The 19,127-nt window shown below is 35.1% G+C and overlaps 2 protein-coding genes across 2 annotated transcripts in view; one reads left to right on the forward strand and one right to left on the reverse strand.

The window, feature by feature from the left end:
* Window positions 1-19,127, forward strand: part of LOC138323854 (exportin-6-like) — a 603,808-nt gene that overhangs the window by 117,537 nt on the left and 467,144 nt on the right. The window lies entirely within an intron of this gene.
* On the reverse strand, window positions 10,791-18,922 carry LOC138323846 (J domain-containing protein-like). Its single transcript, XM_069268736.1, has 5 exons — window positions 18,816-18,922; window positions 17,882-17,960; window positions 15,588-15,727; window positions 14,511-14,625; window positions 10,791-13,996 (listed from the first exon to the last, which is right to left on the reverse strand). The coding sequence occupies exons 1-5, from the start codon at window positions 18,891-18,893 to the stop codon at window positions 13,914-13,916; spliced, it is 495 nt and encodes a 164-aa protein (XP_069124837.1). The 5' UTR covers window positions 18,894-18,922; the 3' UTR covers window positions 10,791-13,913.

The following is a 19,127-nucleotide window of genomic DNA, read 5'->3' on the forward strand; positions in this document are numbered from 1 at the left end:
GGCGGTTCTTTCAAAACGTTTACCGCTATGTCAATAGTATATTGGTGTTTTCATGGATCTGAATCATCATATACATTTATAAGCATTCATATTCACACATTGTATGTTTTATGGGAGTTTGTGATGGTGAAATTTACAAGAAATACAACTTTAATAAGTACTTTGATTTTTGTTTTTGTTAATGTTTTGGAAAAGATAAGATAATTTCTGAAAGGGTCGTCTTTATAATGTTATTTGTTTTAATTGATAATATAGGTAAGTGTCTCCACAGCAAATGCATAATATTTACTTAAATAGACTATAAGGAATATTAACAATCTTTCGCCAGTTGCTGGTTCGGAGCAAGTGTACGCACATCCGGTTTCCCACCGCAAGCATCCTTTCCAATTTCATAGCAATCTATTGGATAATTATCCTCAATACTTCATGGGTTACTATCATTGTCGTTATATCCACCCATTGAATGTCATAGCAAAGCAGAAAGTAATTTAAGACACAGTTAATTTGATCCTTTGATACACATCAAAAGAATCGAGTAACAATGTTGTTAACTATTTGGCTTTAGAATTGGACGTCGCTCTCTCTATAAATTTCAAAGGAAGTATCTACATGCCTGCGTTTGATAATTTGTCTCCTAAACTGCCTTCAGTTTTACTATGTTACTATAAGATAGTCCAAGGGTGGATAGTACGTCAGTGACAGCAACCCCTTGATTATCGAGGATTTTGGACAAATGTCTTTTTTTCTATCTGGCATCATATCTTCGGGTCCCCCCCTTTCTGGAGTTTATCTTCACATTGAATTTCAAAAACATTACACGTACGTCAAGCAAAACGTTTAACTACATCTCAGTCATTTCCTACACTTACGATCCACGCTGATTTGACGATTACAGTGTCTCCGTCATCAAATAGGTATGTCGGGGCAATGGAAAGAAAAGATGAAATAATCACAAATGAGACAGACAAATGGTTATATAGCATATTGTAGGTGGTGGATTGAGATTAGAATGTTTTTATTGATAACGCACTGAAAGTTCTCTTCACATTTTTTATAAGTTAGATAGGATAAGTGTGACTCTTATAACAAGAGGCCCATGGGCCTCAACGGTCATCTGACTCATGGCACAAAACAACAAAGTCACAGTATAAAGTATTGGTTAACGATTAATATAAACAATACAAGGAACTCCTTAGTTGAATATGTAAGTTTCTGAAATAGGTAAATGTCATTTGTTGAACAAACTTGGTGGCCCTTCATTCATATATTGTTGTAACCCATTCAAGGATTAATATAAGGAGGAGTCAGATTTTAAAGCCAAATTTCAGCAAAGCTCCAATTTTGGACCTCTGCCATTCTATCCCCATGGGTCTTACCTCGGTCCTTTATAAAATATGATTGTCCTCACCTAATGTTTCCCATTCTGAATCAATTAAAACCCCTATAGACCAATTTTCATTGAGATCGGAGACTAAAACCTGAAAAAAGGAAGTGGGCCAGCGGCCATCTTGAAATACCAAAATCTTTACGAAAATGTTTGCATGTTGTTCGCCATCCCTTAAAACCCCTATAGACCTATTTTCATTGAGATCGGAGACTGAAACCTGAAAACAGGAAGTGGGCCAGCAGCCATCTTGGAATACCAAAATCTTTACGAAAATGTTTGTATGTTGTTCGGCATAAATAAAAACCCCTACAGACCAATTTTCATTGAGATCGGAGACCGAAACCTGAAAACAGGAAGTGGGCCAGCTAAAATTAAGAACATTTGTCCTTTTGGGGCCCCACCCCTCAACCCCTTAGGGTCGGACCAGGTTCATTGATATAAAATATGATTGTCCGTCCCCAATGATGTTTCACACCAAATATGGATGAAATCCATCTAATAATGAAGGAGGAGTAGGATTTTAAAGCTAAATTTAAGAAAATTTGCTCTTTTGGGGCCTCACCCCTCAGCCCCTAGGGGTGGGACCAGGCTCATTTATATAAGATATGATTGTCCTTCCCAAATGGTGTTTTACACCAAATATTGATGAAATCCATCCAAGGATGAAGGAGGAGTAGGATTTTAAAGCTTAATTTAAGAATTTTTCCCCATTTGAGGCCCCACCCCTCAGTCCCTAGATTTAGGACCAGGCTCATTTATATAAAATATGATTGTCCTTCTCCAATGATGTTTTACACCAAATATGGATGAAATCCATCCAAGGATGAAGGAGGAGTAGGATTTTAAAGCTAAAATTAAGAAAATTTGCACATTTGGGGCCCCACCCCTCAGCCCCTAAGGGTCTGACAAGGCTCATTTATATAAAATATGATTGTCCGTCCCCAATGATGTTTCACACCAAATATGGATGAAATCCATCCAAGGATGAAGGAGGAGTAGGATTTAAAAACTAAATTTAAGAAAATTTGCTCTTTTGGGGTCTCACCCCTCAGCCCCTAGGGGTGGGACCAGGCTCATTTATATAAGATATGATTGTCCTTCCCAAATGGTGTTTTACATCAAATATTGATGAAATCCATCCAAGGATGAAGGAGGAGTAGTATTTTAAAGCTTAATTTAAGAAAATTTCCCCTTTTGGGGCCCCGATCCTTTGCCTCTAGGGGTCGGACCTATCTTATTTATATAAAATATGATTGTCCTTCCCCAATGATGTTTCATACCAAATTTAGTTGCCATCCATTTAAGGATGAAGGGGGAGTAGGATTTTAAAGCTAAAAGTAAGAAAATTTGCCCTTTTGGGGCCCCAACCCTCAGCCCCTAGGAGTCGAACCTATAGCATTTATATAAAATATGATTGTCCTTCCCCAATGGTGTTTTACACCAAATATTGATGAAATCCATCCAAGGATGAAGGAGGAGTAGGATTTTAAAGCTTAATTTAAGAAAATTTCCCCTTTTGGGGCCCCGATCCTCTGCCTCTAGGGGTCGGACCTATCTTATTTATATAAAATATGATTGTCCTTCCCCAATGATGTTTCATACCAAATTTAGTTGCCATCCATTTAAGGATAAAGGGGGAGTAGGATTTTAAAGCTAAAAGTAAGAAAATTTGCCCTTTTGGGGCCCCACTCCTCAGCCCCTAGGAGTCAAACCAGGCTCATTTATATAAAAAATGATTGTCCTTCCCCAATGATGTTTCACACCAAATATGGATGAAATCCATCCAAGGATTAAGGAGGAGTAGGATTTTAAAGCTTAAATTAAGAAAATTTCCCCTTTTGGGGCCCCGCCCCTCTGCCCCTAGGAGTCGGACCTATCGCATTTATATAAAATATGATTGTCCTTCCCCAATAATGTTTCACACAAAATATTGCTGTAATTCACTCAAGGGTTAAGGAGGAGTAGGCTTTTGTATAAATAGTCTTACGTACGACGCACGGCGCAAGACGACGGACGAAACACGATGACAATAGGTCATCCTGACCTTCGGTCAGATGACCTAAAAATGTCAATTAAAGGAACAATCTGGTAATGCTTTTCTATATCTATTGTAACTAAGTCTTGTTTAATTTGGTATCCTAATCCGATTACGACTTTTTTTTTTTAATTACAAAATTCATTAGTAACCTATTTATTTTCTCGACCGTTTCATTTCACGATTCACGCTAATGTCTTAAAGTAGTCATGACATCGATATCGCCGATACTCGTTGACTAATGAATGGTCTCTGAGGCTTTGTTTATTAGGTTAGCAAGGACAAGGGTATTACTGAAACTAAATTGTCAATGAATGTGGTACAATTAATGTGTCTGACTAATGATAATTACAAATAATGGTAAATTAAATAAATAACGATTATTCATAAGCAATTTTAATGCTGATTATATTTCATTGATTAATAGCAAGTGACCGTGGACCACATAGTATGTGTACGCATGATAATTTAAGATATAAATTCACACATTGCTCTTTAAATTACTAGTGTATACGTGTACGATCATAAATAACAGATGTTTCTCCCACATCCTTTCATTTAAGTATGGTATCGTCGCCATCTACCAACGGACTGTATCGTTAGTATGGTAAAAGGAACAGAATACTGAAGTGATATAATTATATGCAAATACCAATACACATGTGTACATGTATAACGTTTAACAGAATTTATCAGTACAAATAACAGATGTTGATTTCAGTCGATATTAAAAATTGCGTAACTGTATGTGCATTATACACACTCCATTATCAGGGCGCTTATCTCTGCATACATCTGGAGATAATAGTGGCCAGTGCTACTACAACAAACACATGTTTAAGACTAGGAATGATCACTCTTGTTCCCTTCGAAACACTGGTGGAGTTGGAAGCACAACACCCGGGTTCGCCACAACAAGGGTCATTTTTCAGATCACAGCAATCTATCGGACAATTATCCTTGGTCTCTCCGGCATCACATACACGGTTACCACAGTTCTTGTATCTTCCCTCACATTGCTTCTTGAAGCACAAAGAATAAGCCCAGCAAAATCCCGGAATTCCCTTCCACCATGACCTACATTTCTTATCCACCGTTGCTTGCCCGTCACATCCGCCACAATTGAATTCCGTACCACTAGATCGCGGTCTTCCATTCCCTTTGTTGGTATCTCGACCACATGTATCACAATATAGTTCCTTAGAAGCCGACTGGTACGTACTAGGACACGAGCTATTTTCCCCGTTTCTACAATTATTGCAGCAATTGTACCAGTGGAGACGACTTAGTCCACCAAAGTTAAACGATAGACAGTTCCCCAAAGATGGCTGGTCTCCGGTTCTCCGTGGTACTCGGTTGGCGGAGGACATCCATATCATCAAAAACACAAGGCAAACACTCGACATCATAATTGACTTCAGGTTTTGATGCTTCTCCCACATCCTTTCATTTAAGTATGGTATCTATGTACTAGTATTTTATAACACGGGTCATTTTTCACTTCCGTAGTGTAAGTGCTAATGCAATCAAGTGTCATAAGTTACAGTGTAGGTTATGTACAGAAATGACCGAGCATTTCCTAATTTAAGTACTTGCTATAAAAGCGAATTCGATTACTATATAGAGTATCGGTGACCATAAAGGAAGTTTAAGCTGACAATAACTATAATCGATTCAAGATTACCGCATTTTAAGTTGTCTCGATGAAATCTGGAAAAGTTATCATTTACAAACCGAAAGGTTGATTGATGACAGATCAGAATAGATTATATAAATTACCAAACAATAATCTTACGAACATGATAAATCACAGTGAATGAACAACAAATTGTCTCAATCAGGGGGCAGAACCCAAAACCGTGTTCCTATGGGCAAACGGTTATTAACGTCTCTATGCCATAAGGGAAACGGTGTCAAGTTAGACGCAAGGAAAAATAAAGTTAGCAAACAAAGGGGAGAAAAGAAAAGATAAAAAAAGGGTTGATCATGCAAAGAGGATAGTAGGGACAATACTAACGTTATATATGTAGGACAGAAAAATGTACTTTCTATATCACTGTTTTCTACTATAGAAATAATTCGTACAGGTGGGATCCAAGCTTCAATGCTATAATTTCTCTACAATTCCCATTATTTCTTTAACCTGAATCCTTATATAAAAAGATCACAACATCAACTAGAATGTAAATCGCGCATTTCCTTTAAAAGACTACTACGTTTTGGAAAAGAAATTACGAAAAATAACTATAAAGTTAAAACATATATCAGTAACCAGAATTTGAGTCTCAAAGGTTACAGAGTCTCAACTTTATCACAATATACGTCCATTCCGAGAAACTGTGCCCAAATCTACGGATAATGATCATTTTTATCTTTACGAGTAACAGAATCGGTTAAAAAAACCACAGATTTTCACAGATAAACCATTGGGGTCTTGACTTAATATATCTTGTCGTTAAGTTGTTCTTAACACTAGTTTGAGTATACGAGTATCATAATTGCTCTGTATATCCTTTATCTTCATGTACAATTTGGCAGCTTTAAACACTCTTATATATACTATCATCATATATTATATACGTCGACTGAATCATTTTCGATGACCCCATTCACTCTTCAAATGACAAGTAACACACTTAACATAAAATGAAGTATGCATTACACACGTTGGAATACATTATGGTTGAATCAGCAAAGAAATATATAAAAAGAATCCAGCACTCGTACATTGGTTACACCGATAACGATACCAAGTGCAAGCTTAAGAGAGATTTCTGAAATAGCAATGTTGACATTCGAAACGGTCGACAATCCTTTCAATAACCCTATTTAGTAAATCACTGAGTGTTAATCATTGCAATTCAATAACTGTACATATGTTTCTCTAACTTATTTCTTATTTGCTTTTGAGCTGTACAAATATTCTTAACATGTTGGAGGAAGCAAAGATATTCATTCATTTATTCGGAATGAAGACGGATAAATAATAATTAATAGTGAATACGGGATAAAGGGAAACGTACTAAGCTGAACTAGTGACTTTCTAACAAAGAGTCTTTCTTAAAGGAGAACCATCAAACCGGTTAGACGTCACAAGTTGAATCACTCAAGGGAGTGTGATCGGCCCAATATTGTCTTGATTTTCATCAATGACCTCCCAGACTTTGTCACAATCGCAGTGAAACTCTTTGCGGATGATACTGTAAGTTATATTCCATTGTGAATAACGACACGGATAAGGACAAATGCAAACACATGCATCTGGATAGGCCGACAGACAACCCACAATATGATATGATACAGACTCCAATTTCAACAGTACTCGAAGAAAAAGATCCAGGTGTAACAATAGATAATTAACTAAAATTCAGTAGCCACATCAAAGCATCAGTAAAAGAGTCAACAAAATACTGGGCGTGAAAAAAGAACTTACAGGTACATTAGTAAAGATTCCTTCATACATTTGTACAAGACCTAAGTGACACCACACCTAGACTGCGCCTCTATGGCATGGTCAGTGAACACTATAAAGGACACAGTTGCCTTAGAAAACGTGTAAAGAAAAGTAACCAGGTTAATCAAATTCATCAGAAGCAAAAAGTTATACTGCATGACTGATTTACATCGGCTTACTATCACTAGTGTACAGAAGACAGAGGGCGGACGTCATCGAAGTGTTTATAATATTGTGCTAATATTGATAAATGTGAAAAGGATAAATTATTCAGCATTAACACAAACAATACAAGAGCCCACAGCAAAACACTATCAAAACAACAATTCAGACTGAATATTAGGAAAAACAGTTTCTCACAACGAGTTATCAACAAATGGAACTCGCTCCCTGAAAATGTGGTTCAATCAGAGACACTAAACCAATTTAAATCCCGCCTAAAATTGCCTGGAAAGGAAAGAAAAAAAAGTTCTCCCCAAGTTGCCACACTCTAACTCAGTTGCCCCTACCGGAAAGGACAAACCAAGTGATTGGTCAGAGAGGCCTCAGACCTACAAGTTAGACCTCGACGACAGGTAACAGGTGTTCATTACATACGTTATATACATTTGTAATATTGCACTATGCATTACATTAGTAATATAATATTGCACAATGCATTACATGCGTAACACAATATTGCAGAATGCATTACATAGTTACGTAACATAATATAAAAGTATGCATTACATACGTAACATAATAAGAAAGTATGCATTATATACGTAACATAATAAGAAAGTATGCATTACATACGTAACATAATAAGAAAGTATGCATTACATACGTAACATAATAAGAAAGTATGCATTACATACGTAACATAAAAGAAAAGATAAATATGCATACATACATATAGTAATATAGTAATATATATTCATTACACACATAATATATTGAAGCACATGTATGCAATTACACAGCAAAAAAGAGGGACCCAAAAATGTACATCGATATATCATTTAAGAAATGTCGATGAGAAGTCAAAATGCAGGGCATTGAAACAGGAAAAACATAGCAAAAACGTGTATATCACCAAGAAATTTACATTCAAATACTTAAAACTAGACATTTTGTTGATTACAAATAATATTATATGGTACATGTATACTCTAGGTAATAAAGTTATTCCGCGATGGATCAGTATATGATATAACATATACTTTAAACATTCCGCGCTCTCTTTACAACGGTAAATTATAAAAAAAAATGTATTTCCAGTATTGAAGCACCGAGTTACGATGATTTTAATCCGTGCTAATAAATTATCATTATATCTTTTATAGACTTTGCTAAATATTATCTTGAAATCAATGTTATTAAATCTAATACTTCATTTTAACAAATATGCTGCAATGAAAATATTCAATAGCTAAAGATGCTCCATCGCCGACAGAGCATAAATGATACTCATCATTTTATCAATAATTGGTATCTAATCATGTCAATAAATATATATATATATGTCTAATAAACACAAAAAATAACATAAAATGATTTATTTTGCTTTTGGCGCATGCGCTATCAGTACTTGATTATATATAGGACATAGTGCAAGGGAATTTTTTTCAGGGTGCAATTAATTATTTTAAATATTTTTTTTTGTCTTTTTGTAAAATCAGAAGCTCAAATTTTTCAATGGTGGTAATGGTGTAAAGAAAGTAACATTTGTAAATGAAGAAAAATACGAAATCGTCTGCTACAGTTTTTGATAGAGAAAAAATACCATTTTTCCAGCGGTGGAGCATCATTAAGCATTGATGTCACTATTGTTTTAATATAAGGGTAAGTGTTTGCACATAATGTCAATCCTTTACTAGCATGTGAGACATACGGGTTGTAATGAAAATAAATATTGATGAGAAATAGCAAATTATGGATAGATGATATTGATTACCGAAATGTGATTAATTAAATCAAATATGATAATCAAAGGGATCCTATTATATTATGTACATTGTAATTTTTATTTAATAGCATATCAGTAATTAGCGGATCTTTACTGTGCAATAAACATCCCCGGTGTTACACATAGTTCGGAACCTATATCTAGGGTTGACTTTTATAATGCTCACCTTCAATAGTCTACACCTTTACGATAGCGAATGGGATTCCTTACATAAACCTCGGTATAACTTTGTTATGGAATGTTATATACTGTCAGAAACTAATAAAACGTTCATGAATATATCTTTGTCGAACTAAATTACATATACAATTTTATGATTAGAAGCTTAGAGCGAGCATTTGGATATATCATTATAAGCCATTGTTCGGCAGTTGTTAAATGAGAAAGCGTGATCGACAACATTTATCTCATAAATACATGTATACCCGAAGGTTTGTCAAAGTTTGGAACATATTTCGGAACATACTACAGTCGTTCACACATAATGCATTAATCACAAACATAGACAGGTCGATGTGATTCGGTGTAATACTATTTAATACGATCACAGTAGCCAGTCCATCAGACAGCTGTAAAAATGTGCAGGATTTACAAGACTTAGGTGTGCTGTAGTAAAACGGGCCAAACAGTATAGTGATGTCTCATGTTCCAATGTCCAGACAGGCCAACAGAGCAAGTTTCTTGACGGGAAGCGAAAGACTGCTGCGGGTCCATCACAGAAATTCAGTATTTTCTCGGGATTTACAACAAAACTTAGAGAAGTTGGATATCACATGTCGAAAAAAACTCAGCAAATTTCAGCAAACAATATTTAACGTGTATCACAACGAATTTGTTCCAATTCGCGAGGAAGCTTGTGCATTGAGGCTCCCAAAGCTACCTCTTACTGTCCTCAATCTGAGAGCAGACGACATGAAAGGTGTCACGATAAGCGGACGAAAAAAGACGGGAATTGGAAGAAAGCATCGAAGTCTATGGCCTCTTTTGCGTTCAAAACCAGGAACCAATGAGCGACAGACCGAGTCACAAGCAGAGTCAAATTATGAACCTTTTGATGACAACGAATTGCCAATGCATAAATATACTTTAAAGGAAATATTAGATCTTCCACCCATGTTGCGTCAAAATGTCGGAAAACTTTGGAAGAATGAAATGAGCAAGCAAACTACGTCATTTCTCAGTGATTCAGACATTGAAGACAGTTCGGAGCTTGACAGTGACGTTTTTAAGAGAATAAAAAAGGCTATAGCATTAACGTCACAGCCGAGTAAACCGAAAAAATCCAAGAAGGACAAAATGCTACGAAGGAGTTTCCTTCTAAGCTTGCGGAGGACGAGCAAAACAGTTTGGCACAATGAAATGTTGCAGCGTGTCGGTGGCGATGATGGCATGTTCTCACCCTCGGATTCCGTATCACGAGAGGCAAAACTAGCAAAATTATTTATGTTGTCAACGTCACAGACATCATTTCAAAGTGGAGCTGAATCCACATCCAAAGACGGAGGAAGACAGTCTAACCATTCTCTACACAATGATAGATTCCAGTGGAGAGAAAATACGTGCGGGAGTGATTTTTCCTCGGATAATGATGCATGTCCGGAAAGTCCCGCTTATTTTAGCGAGATCTCGGAGGAGCCAAGTTTCCTGACCGATACGGAATCGGACACATCCTATTCCTCGTACTCGGACAGTGACGACTCGGATTCAGCATGAAGAGTTTGTCTTTGGACGTCCCTTATGACACGCGAATGTTTAAATTGTATATAATCACTTATAAATCGTTGTCCTAGCATGTTTCCGACATATTGGATTGCTGTTTTGTAAAGGAGCTTGGTACTTTTTATAAGAAACATTCATCCAATCAAGTGAATGTTTTTCACTGAGATATACTTACGTGTGTATATAATAGTCACCGAAATCCTCAAAGCGATTTCAGACACTACCAGTATTATAACAAATGATGGTTCCATATATATTACATGTATTTGTCAATGTGATTGTTTGATGAACAATGTAACCAAATACAATAGCTATTAAAGTGTTCATGCTGTCTTATGGTCATACGTTAATGATTTATTGAGAAGTATATATCCAAGAGCCTACAGAATATTATATTAAAACGTAGGTTGGAAAGAAGAAAGTGATTCCATCCCTACCGGGTGTATATAGGCATTGATTGTGTAATCAACCAAACAACCCACACTATATCACTATAGTCGCTCACAGAATTCCAGAATCGTGAGCATTTACTTTGATCTTATACGGTATTTGTAAAGCGAGATTTTTATCCTTAATTAATTACTGTGATGTACCGTTCCCGATCCAATACGCGCCCAGGGCGTTTAAAAAATGAAAAAAAGTGCTAACAAGACGAAATTATTGCTAATCTATACATTTGTGTAGCTTTGGTCTTTATTTATGGCAGGGCAATTGAAATCGATGCCTCAAATAAGGGAAGAGGCGCTTATAGGGACATTGGCGCTTATTGGGTCGAATACGGTAATTGGCATTGAATATCTATGTTCTAACATTGTAAGATTTGACGGGTTTAACTTTTTCTATATCTGCTAGTATCAAAACAGTAGCAGGGATCCATAAAATTTTGTTTACCACTTTAAGTACATAAAAACAATTCTAGTACATAGTAATAATAAATGTTACTATCAATCTACATCATGTTACTATAAGATATCATGCTTGATGTATAACTATAAACAGTTCATTTTCACGAGATGTACATACGTATGTATATAATAGTTACCAAAATCATCAAAGCGATTTCAGACACTACCAGTATAATAACAAATGATGGTTCCATATATATTACATGTATTTGTCAATGTGATTGTTTGATGAACAATGTACATATAATCAAATACAATCCACATCTTGTTACTATAAGATATCATGCTTGATGTATAACTATAAACAGTTCATTTTCACGAGATAAAAAATATCGTATTTTGCGAGACAACTGGAACGTGAATTAAAATATTGCTTGAAAATTTGTTTTAAATGTTACATTAATGTGCGATTGTTAGTTAGAACCTTTGATTCCATTTTTTATATTCATGCATATGTTGAAAAATAAGAAAGCTTCAAAATATTGAATACTATAAAGTAGTCTACAGTATCATAATAGGCCACATGGGCCTGCAACACTCGTGGAACATAGCCATTTTAGTCACCAATACCTAATTTTTTGACGATTTATTGATAAACATTGTTTGGTATTTTCACAGGCAAAAAAAGATTTCTTTAGCTTATTTCCAAAATATATTATTCTGATGTCAGAAAGAGGCCCCATTGAAGTGGTGTTATATTGATCTCCAGACATTATCAAGACTATAGCCATTTTGGTCACCAATACCTAATTTTTTGACGATTTATTGATAAGCATTGTTTGGTATTTTCACAGGCAAAAAAGATTTCTTTAGCTTATTTCCAAAATATATTATTCTGATGTCAGAAAGAGGCCCCATTGAAGTGGCGTTATTTTGATTTCCAGACCCTATCAAGACTATAATATTTCAGACACTCTGCATAATAATTTCAATCAAATCGAACGTTTTTTATTTTAACCATTTGGTTCCTTTGGTGGCCATCTAAACATCTCTGAAAAGAGGAAAAATTATTTCAAGACAAGCTTCTTTTGATTTTTGAAGAAATATTTGGAAACTGGAAACCAGTGTTGAAGATGAACAGAATGGGAAAAGTAATAATATATAGTGCGCCTACATTTCTGATAGCCCTGAGATGTAGGGTTTTCAATCTGATATGAATATACATCCTCTATCTCACTTTGTTCTATATGTAAGTGAGTATAAGGATAGGTATCTATACCAGAACTTCTACCTCCATTTCGAATCCCATGTGGGGAAATTGCCAGGAACTGCAACTGGTCAGCAGGTTTTTTTCTTGGTACTCCAGATTTTCTACATCACTTAGCCCTGGTTCATCCTTAAATGACCTTGGCTGCATCTTTTATGCATCAAACTAAACCACACAGATAAACTGAAAAATAGCATCCATAATGCTCAACAATTCATTCTGTTTATTACATAAACAAAAACATACATCTTATACATAGACATTATTAAATAATAAAAAACGAAAATAAACAAAAGAAAGCTAGATGTTACCTGAATTTAAATCTGTACAAGATTTAACAAAAACATACATCTTACCGGTATACATAGACATTAAATTAAAAAAAAAACAACAAACAAAAAAACGAAAATAAACGAAAGAAAGCTAGATGTTACCTGAATTTAAATCTGTACAAGATTTAATGTTGTCTAACGGATTAATCAACCAAAATAAAGTATAAACAAAGTATTATTTTGATGACCACAAATGAATCCTTCAAAAATCAATCATACAACACAAGTCACCTTAAAATAACGCATTTTGTAATTGTTACACTAGAACACTTTTCTGTATACATAACTACTCTATAATGTACAGATGTGTGACACAATTGAGTTCATAAAAGTTAATACCATTATATTATCTTATCATTTTAACTGTTTTTCAATAGCTTTTTGTGATTTTGTAAATATGAAAACTTTTGAATTATGCTTTTTTAAATACACTGAAGTAGGTTGAAATCTAAATAGAAGATAAGATAAGATACTTCATAGAAAAAAGTTGAAAATAGAAAGATTCAGATTTAGCATTGTTACATTCAATGACTATAATGGAATGCTTTGTTTAGGAAACTTGACCATGATCCAGATACAAAAAAATGAATTATCTCTATAAACTTCTATCTAATACTGATAATAAGGGATTACATCTTCCATACAATAGCCATGGTCTCTTCTTCTTATGGTTGCATGATTTTGTGATGATTAGGCCAAAAAAATAATATGTCTGTTTAGGGTTACCCGACCGACCCTAATTTTTTACCCCCGACCCAATTTTTTTCACTTTTCTACGAAAAAAAATAATTAAAAGCCGGGATTTCTATCTTAGACTCTGGTTCCGGCCATTATTTTAGAGTGAAAGACACTAAAAAAAAATCCGACCTATCAACCCTATTATTTTTTGCCTATGTAACCCTCAACATATTTTTTTTTTGTCTTAGTCAAATTTCATAGTTTCTAAATTTGGATAAAGTGACGGATGCAGCGTCCCGTTCCCAAGGAGCAGCGGACGGTTGTGTTTGGCCTGTAATGATAAAGGAAAATTAGAGACATAACTGTCTGCTTGCAAGTCAAATACAGTTTAACCAAATTAGTAATGTACACTGGACAAAAATCTACTTGTTTAAGGTTTTTATTGGTCCTAGCTAAAATATTCAAAGTTATTCAGCTCAAATACTCGGATGATTTTCAGATTTACTTTGGTACATCGATGCAGAATACAAGAGATATTTTTTGTTTCATTTTTCGGTTTTAGAAGTAAATGTGTGCATTTAAGCTTTTCCAAATCTGTTATTCTATATAACAACCAACTATATATGTCTCATATGTTATTGAACAAACAGCCTTCAGTTTTGCTATGACATAGTCTGGTGGTGTATATAATGACAGTGATAGTAACCCCTGGAATATCAAGGATACCTTACCAGTACAGCATTGGCATTATTCTACAGATACAATTGAATTGACTGATCCCCATGTAGTTGTACCTGGATAGTTTATACTCCTTATACATAGGATACAGACGAAAGACAACTTACTGAACTGGTATGTAGATTTGGTAGTATTTGTGGTAGTTTTTCGGCTTGGTCCAGCTTTCTCGTTATCAGGATGATCCAACATAGGTTGGGATTTTACAGATGCCCAGTGCATTGACTGTAATAAAAACATATATTTACAGTTTGCACTGACATGGACTCAATGACCATGCTTTCTAGTATTATTATTATCAGTGCATAATGATAATACAACAGTGCGGCGATTCTATTGTTACGGGAATAGTCGTTGGCGTAGCAACGTGGAGTCATGACCTCACTTTTGGTGGGAACAAACAAATGTCTCGATCGATTCCAATCTGCTGTTCAATTGAATTCGTTGACGATGAGGGCAGAGTAAAAAATATGGGTATTTTAATAAAAATTATACAACTGTCACGAGAATAAATAATATTCATTAACGTAAAAATCTGTAAATATATGGAATAGATTTTTATTTTGTTGAGGTTAAGAGGGTATAATGATAATGGAGCACGTGTAAATTATGTAACCCCGGCGAAGCCTTAAGTAATATCCCTGACAACTAGGTCTTGGATATATAAAATAATATGTACTGGTACAAGTGTAACTACTTAGTAGTTGTATGTACCTAAGTACGTACACTATGTTAATATTTGAGATCATGTAAAACATGTACATTATTGTACATGAGAAGCAATATATATGACGGATGTTAATTTCTTCTTTTCTATTACACTATGGAAATACACATATGTTCATTAGTATAAATTCAATTTAAAAACAATATTGCCGATATCTACCAAGGGGAGATAATTCATTACATGTATTTCAAATATGTGTTTGAAAAATCCACTCAGTCGTTCAAATATTTGACCAGCTTTTTTGCACACTAATCATGTGAAACTATGAATGTTACACGATTATGAGGTGTAAAAAAATGTATTTTCGTTTACCTGGATGTATTTCAAGAATACATTTATTTCTAGATGCGAATAATGACTATATCCAGTACTTTACCTATATGAATGACACTTATTGAATCAAGTAATATGCATACAGCTGTACAGGATAAAACAAAAGCAAACAAAGGAATTAACTTACAGGTTTGACAGAATCCCGTAAACCGCACCATTGGTCATATGACATTGCAATCCCAGAATTCTTCCACTGGTCATATTTTTTCCTCAACTCCGGATTACCCAACACCTCCTTTGCTCTTTGAATTCGTGCAAAGTTCTTAGCTTAAAATAAAAACCAACTTTTAAAAAAAAAATCTTGTTGAGGATCACTGGAAATGGTGGAAATGGTGTAAAAAATTATAAGAAGAATTCAGTGAACCCACGTATGGTAGATTTGAATATTGTCTATTCAACTGTTTCATAAATGACCATTAAAAAAAATCTTAATGAAATGCAATATGTATGTATAGTCAAGCCATCGTCGGTGACCCACAGTTGATTGCACTACTCTACGCTACACTTCTCACCCATGGGGCAGCTTGATCTCGGAGCACCGCTTCAATGATGTCGCTCTATAAATAGAAACCAATCAACATAACTCTTTTGAAAATGAGAACTCTTCAGGTTTGGAGGGAGAATATTTATAGATATCAATGTTGTTTATGTACAGCTTCTGTGAAGTGTATGTTACCTCCAATCTCATTGGTTAAAAAATTGGCAGGAAATCTGTCGGCGCCAATCAGATGGCACTTGATGAAAGCGTTGCTCTGAGATCGAGCTGTCCCACGGGTGACAAGTGCAGTGTAGTGTAGTGCAATCAACCTTGGTTCACCGACTATGCAGTCAAACCTATGTATATATAAACTATAAATACCACCCAGGGGACAAAGGACAAATGATCTTTATAGCCAGGTGGTCTTTATACACAGGTCAAATTGTGTTGAAATTCATAGATGATTTGGGATCCTTGAAAAATGGTCTTATTACGCAAGTGGTCTTTATACAGGGGTGGTATCTAAGGCAGGGTTTAAAATATAAACTTAAATTTATTTCACATCTAGTGCGAAACAAGTTATAAAACTTATAAATATAACTTTTAATGGCCCAGATGAAAGTGCGAGGAGTCTTAGATTGGGATGAAACTGGAGTGCCCTGAAAAAACCCATGTAATCGGGTAGGTGACTCCTGACACTTTCATGTCTGTGCTGGGAATCGAACCCCAGTCGGCTAGGTAAAAGGCGTGTGGCTTAACTCACCACTCAACCACAAGGTAGGATTTACTGTAATTAATCTCACCACCATCCGTCTCCGAAGCAAAGCAGGATAATTAATCAAAATATATAAGGTATGGACTATTATTACCGTATACAAATCACAATTTAATATCAAATTTAACCCAAGAAGCGCCCCTGTCCCTGTATGTGTCTTTCTTCCTTCTGAGGTTTAAGCATTACTTAATTAAATTGAATTTGAATTGTTGATATATGGATATATATAAGATTTTTTATTTTTTAATTATTATATCTGTTACAAATCGATGTATATGGTTCACTTTTTGCAATAGTTTTGTGAAATACTCAAAAAATGTCCTATATATTATGTGACCCCTTAATTTTCTAAATTAAAAAAAGTGTTTATAATCAGAAAATGTCTGTGACAGCATTTGTTAAAGATATAAATATTCTTTAATATTCTTTTACTTTGAATTTATAACTGCCTAATTAGATCTAGTTCTTCGGAATTTTATGTCAGGTGAATCATATACAATTGCATGCATACATTCTTTGAAATGATTTTATCATTAAAACATTGGGGCCACAATCCATCCTCGCTACTCCAGGGGCATCCTCGATACTCCAGGGGTTCCGATCACTTACGATCTCTACACCCCTGGACTATCTCATCATAAAACTGGAGGCAACAGAACAGAACAGGTAATTTAGTCCTTTGATGTACATCAAAAGAACCGTATAACGGTACACTGTGGTTGACTATGTGGCTTTGAAGTTGGGCGTCGCTCTCTCTGTAGTCTTCAAAGGAAATCTTTGCTGGTCTGTGATTGGTCAAATATTTTCAGCTGAGCTGCCTTCAATTTCACTATGAGATAGTCCAGGGGGATGTCAGGTGAATCATATACAATTGCATGCATACATTCTTTGAAATGATTTTATCATTAAAACATTGGGGCCACAATCCATCCTCCCTACTCCAGGGGTTCCGATCACTTACAATCTCTACACCCCTGGACTATCTCATAGTGAAATTGAAGGCAGTTCAATCGAACTATCAGGACTAAATTACCTGTTCTATTCTGTTGCCTCCAGTTTTACTATGAGATAGTCCAGGGGTGTAGAGATTGTAAGTGATTGAAACCCCTGGAATATCAAGGATGGTCACAATCTTGCTTAATTCAAGAAAAAAACTGAAAAATCTTACCTGCAGCACTGTCATTTGGATTTTTGTCAGGATGACATTCCAGTGCAAGAATCTTATATTCTGTATTTATTTGTTCAGTCTAAAATAAAAAATTATAATCTACAATAAATAAGTTGTTTCCTACATATGACATACATGCATATGTAGCTGTATTGAACAAGCAGAAGATGACATGTTTTTATTCACTACTGACATACTGTAAACATTGTAAAGCGTATACGTAGTGTATCATAAATACATACAATTATAAGCTTACATGTATATATGTATGTGTCAGTGTTAGGTACAAAACAGAAGCAGACCACTAATTGTAAATTCTAAATCTTCAGAAAGCGTGCACCTTAGAACTGCATTTAGAATTGTATATATACTTGCCTGTATGATTAGATACTCATTGAATTGCTACAAGGATACAACAAATACCACATTACCTACATCCATGATACACCAGAGGTAATACTATATCAATGACATTACATCCACCCTTGGACTATCTCATAGTACAACTGGAGGCAATAGAACAGAACCGGTGAATTAGTTCTTTGGTATACATCAAAATAATCGTATAACTGTACACTGTGTTGCTTTGTAGTTGGGTGTCACACTATCTGTTGTAAAAGTCTTCAAAGGAAATCTCTGCAGGCCTCACAGTGAGTGGCCATGGTCAGATATTTTTCCCTTGCACTGTCTTCAGTTTGAGGTTAGACACTTTGAGATAATCCAGGGGTAGATATAACGTTAGTGATAGTACCCCCTGGAGTATCGAGGATGCGTTACACCTGTTGTCATTCAGGTACATATTTTGACAGGTGTCGTCTACTTTCGGATTGATGATTCCCGTTTAACGTTACATTACAAACTTACTGAACAATATCAATCCATAACATATTGTGGTGAGGTTTAGAAAGAGTTATCGAAAATACGCATCACCTACCGATGAATGCTCCCCACAATTAAGAATTTTGTAGAAGTCATCCTCTTCTTTATTTTCGTGCTGCAAGATCGCCTCCATCACTGGGATCTCATTTGCATATAAAATGCTTTATTTTTAATAAGTTAGCAAACCTTTAGTTAGAGCTTTTCAAATGATGGAGATAAAAGAAATTTGTTCTTGAACTAAATTGATAGATATGAAATATTCTCATCTGCTGTAAGAAGTTTTCACACACGTGTAAAAACGATAAATATCTTATTTCGTGTATCAAGATAAATAATAATCGCTCCCCTGAAAAAATACCATGCTAGT

Source organism: Argopecten irradians, chromosome 5, assembly GCF_041381155.1.
Source record: "Argopecten irradians isolate NY chromosome 5, Ai_NY, whole genome shotgun sequence".
NCBI lineage: Eukaryota > Metazoa > Mollusca > Bivalvia > Pectinida > Pectinidae > Argopecten > Argopecten irradians.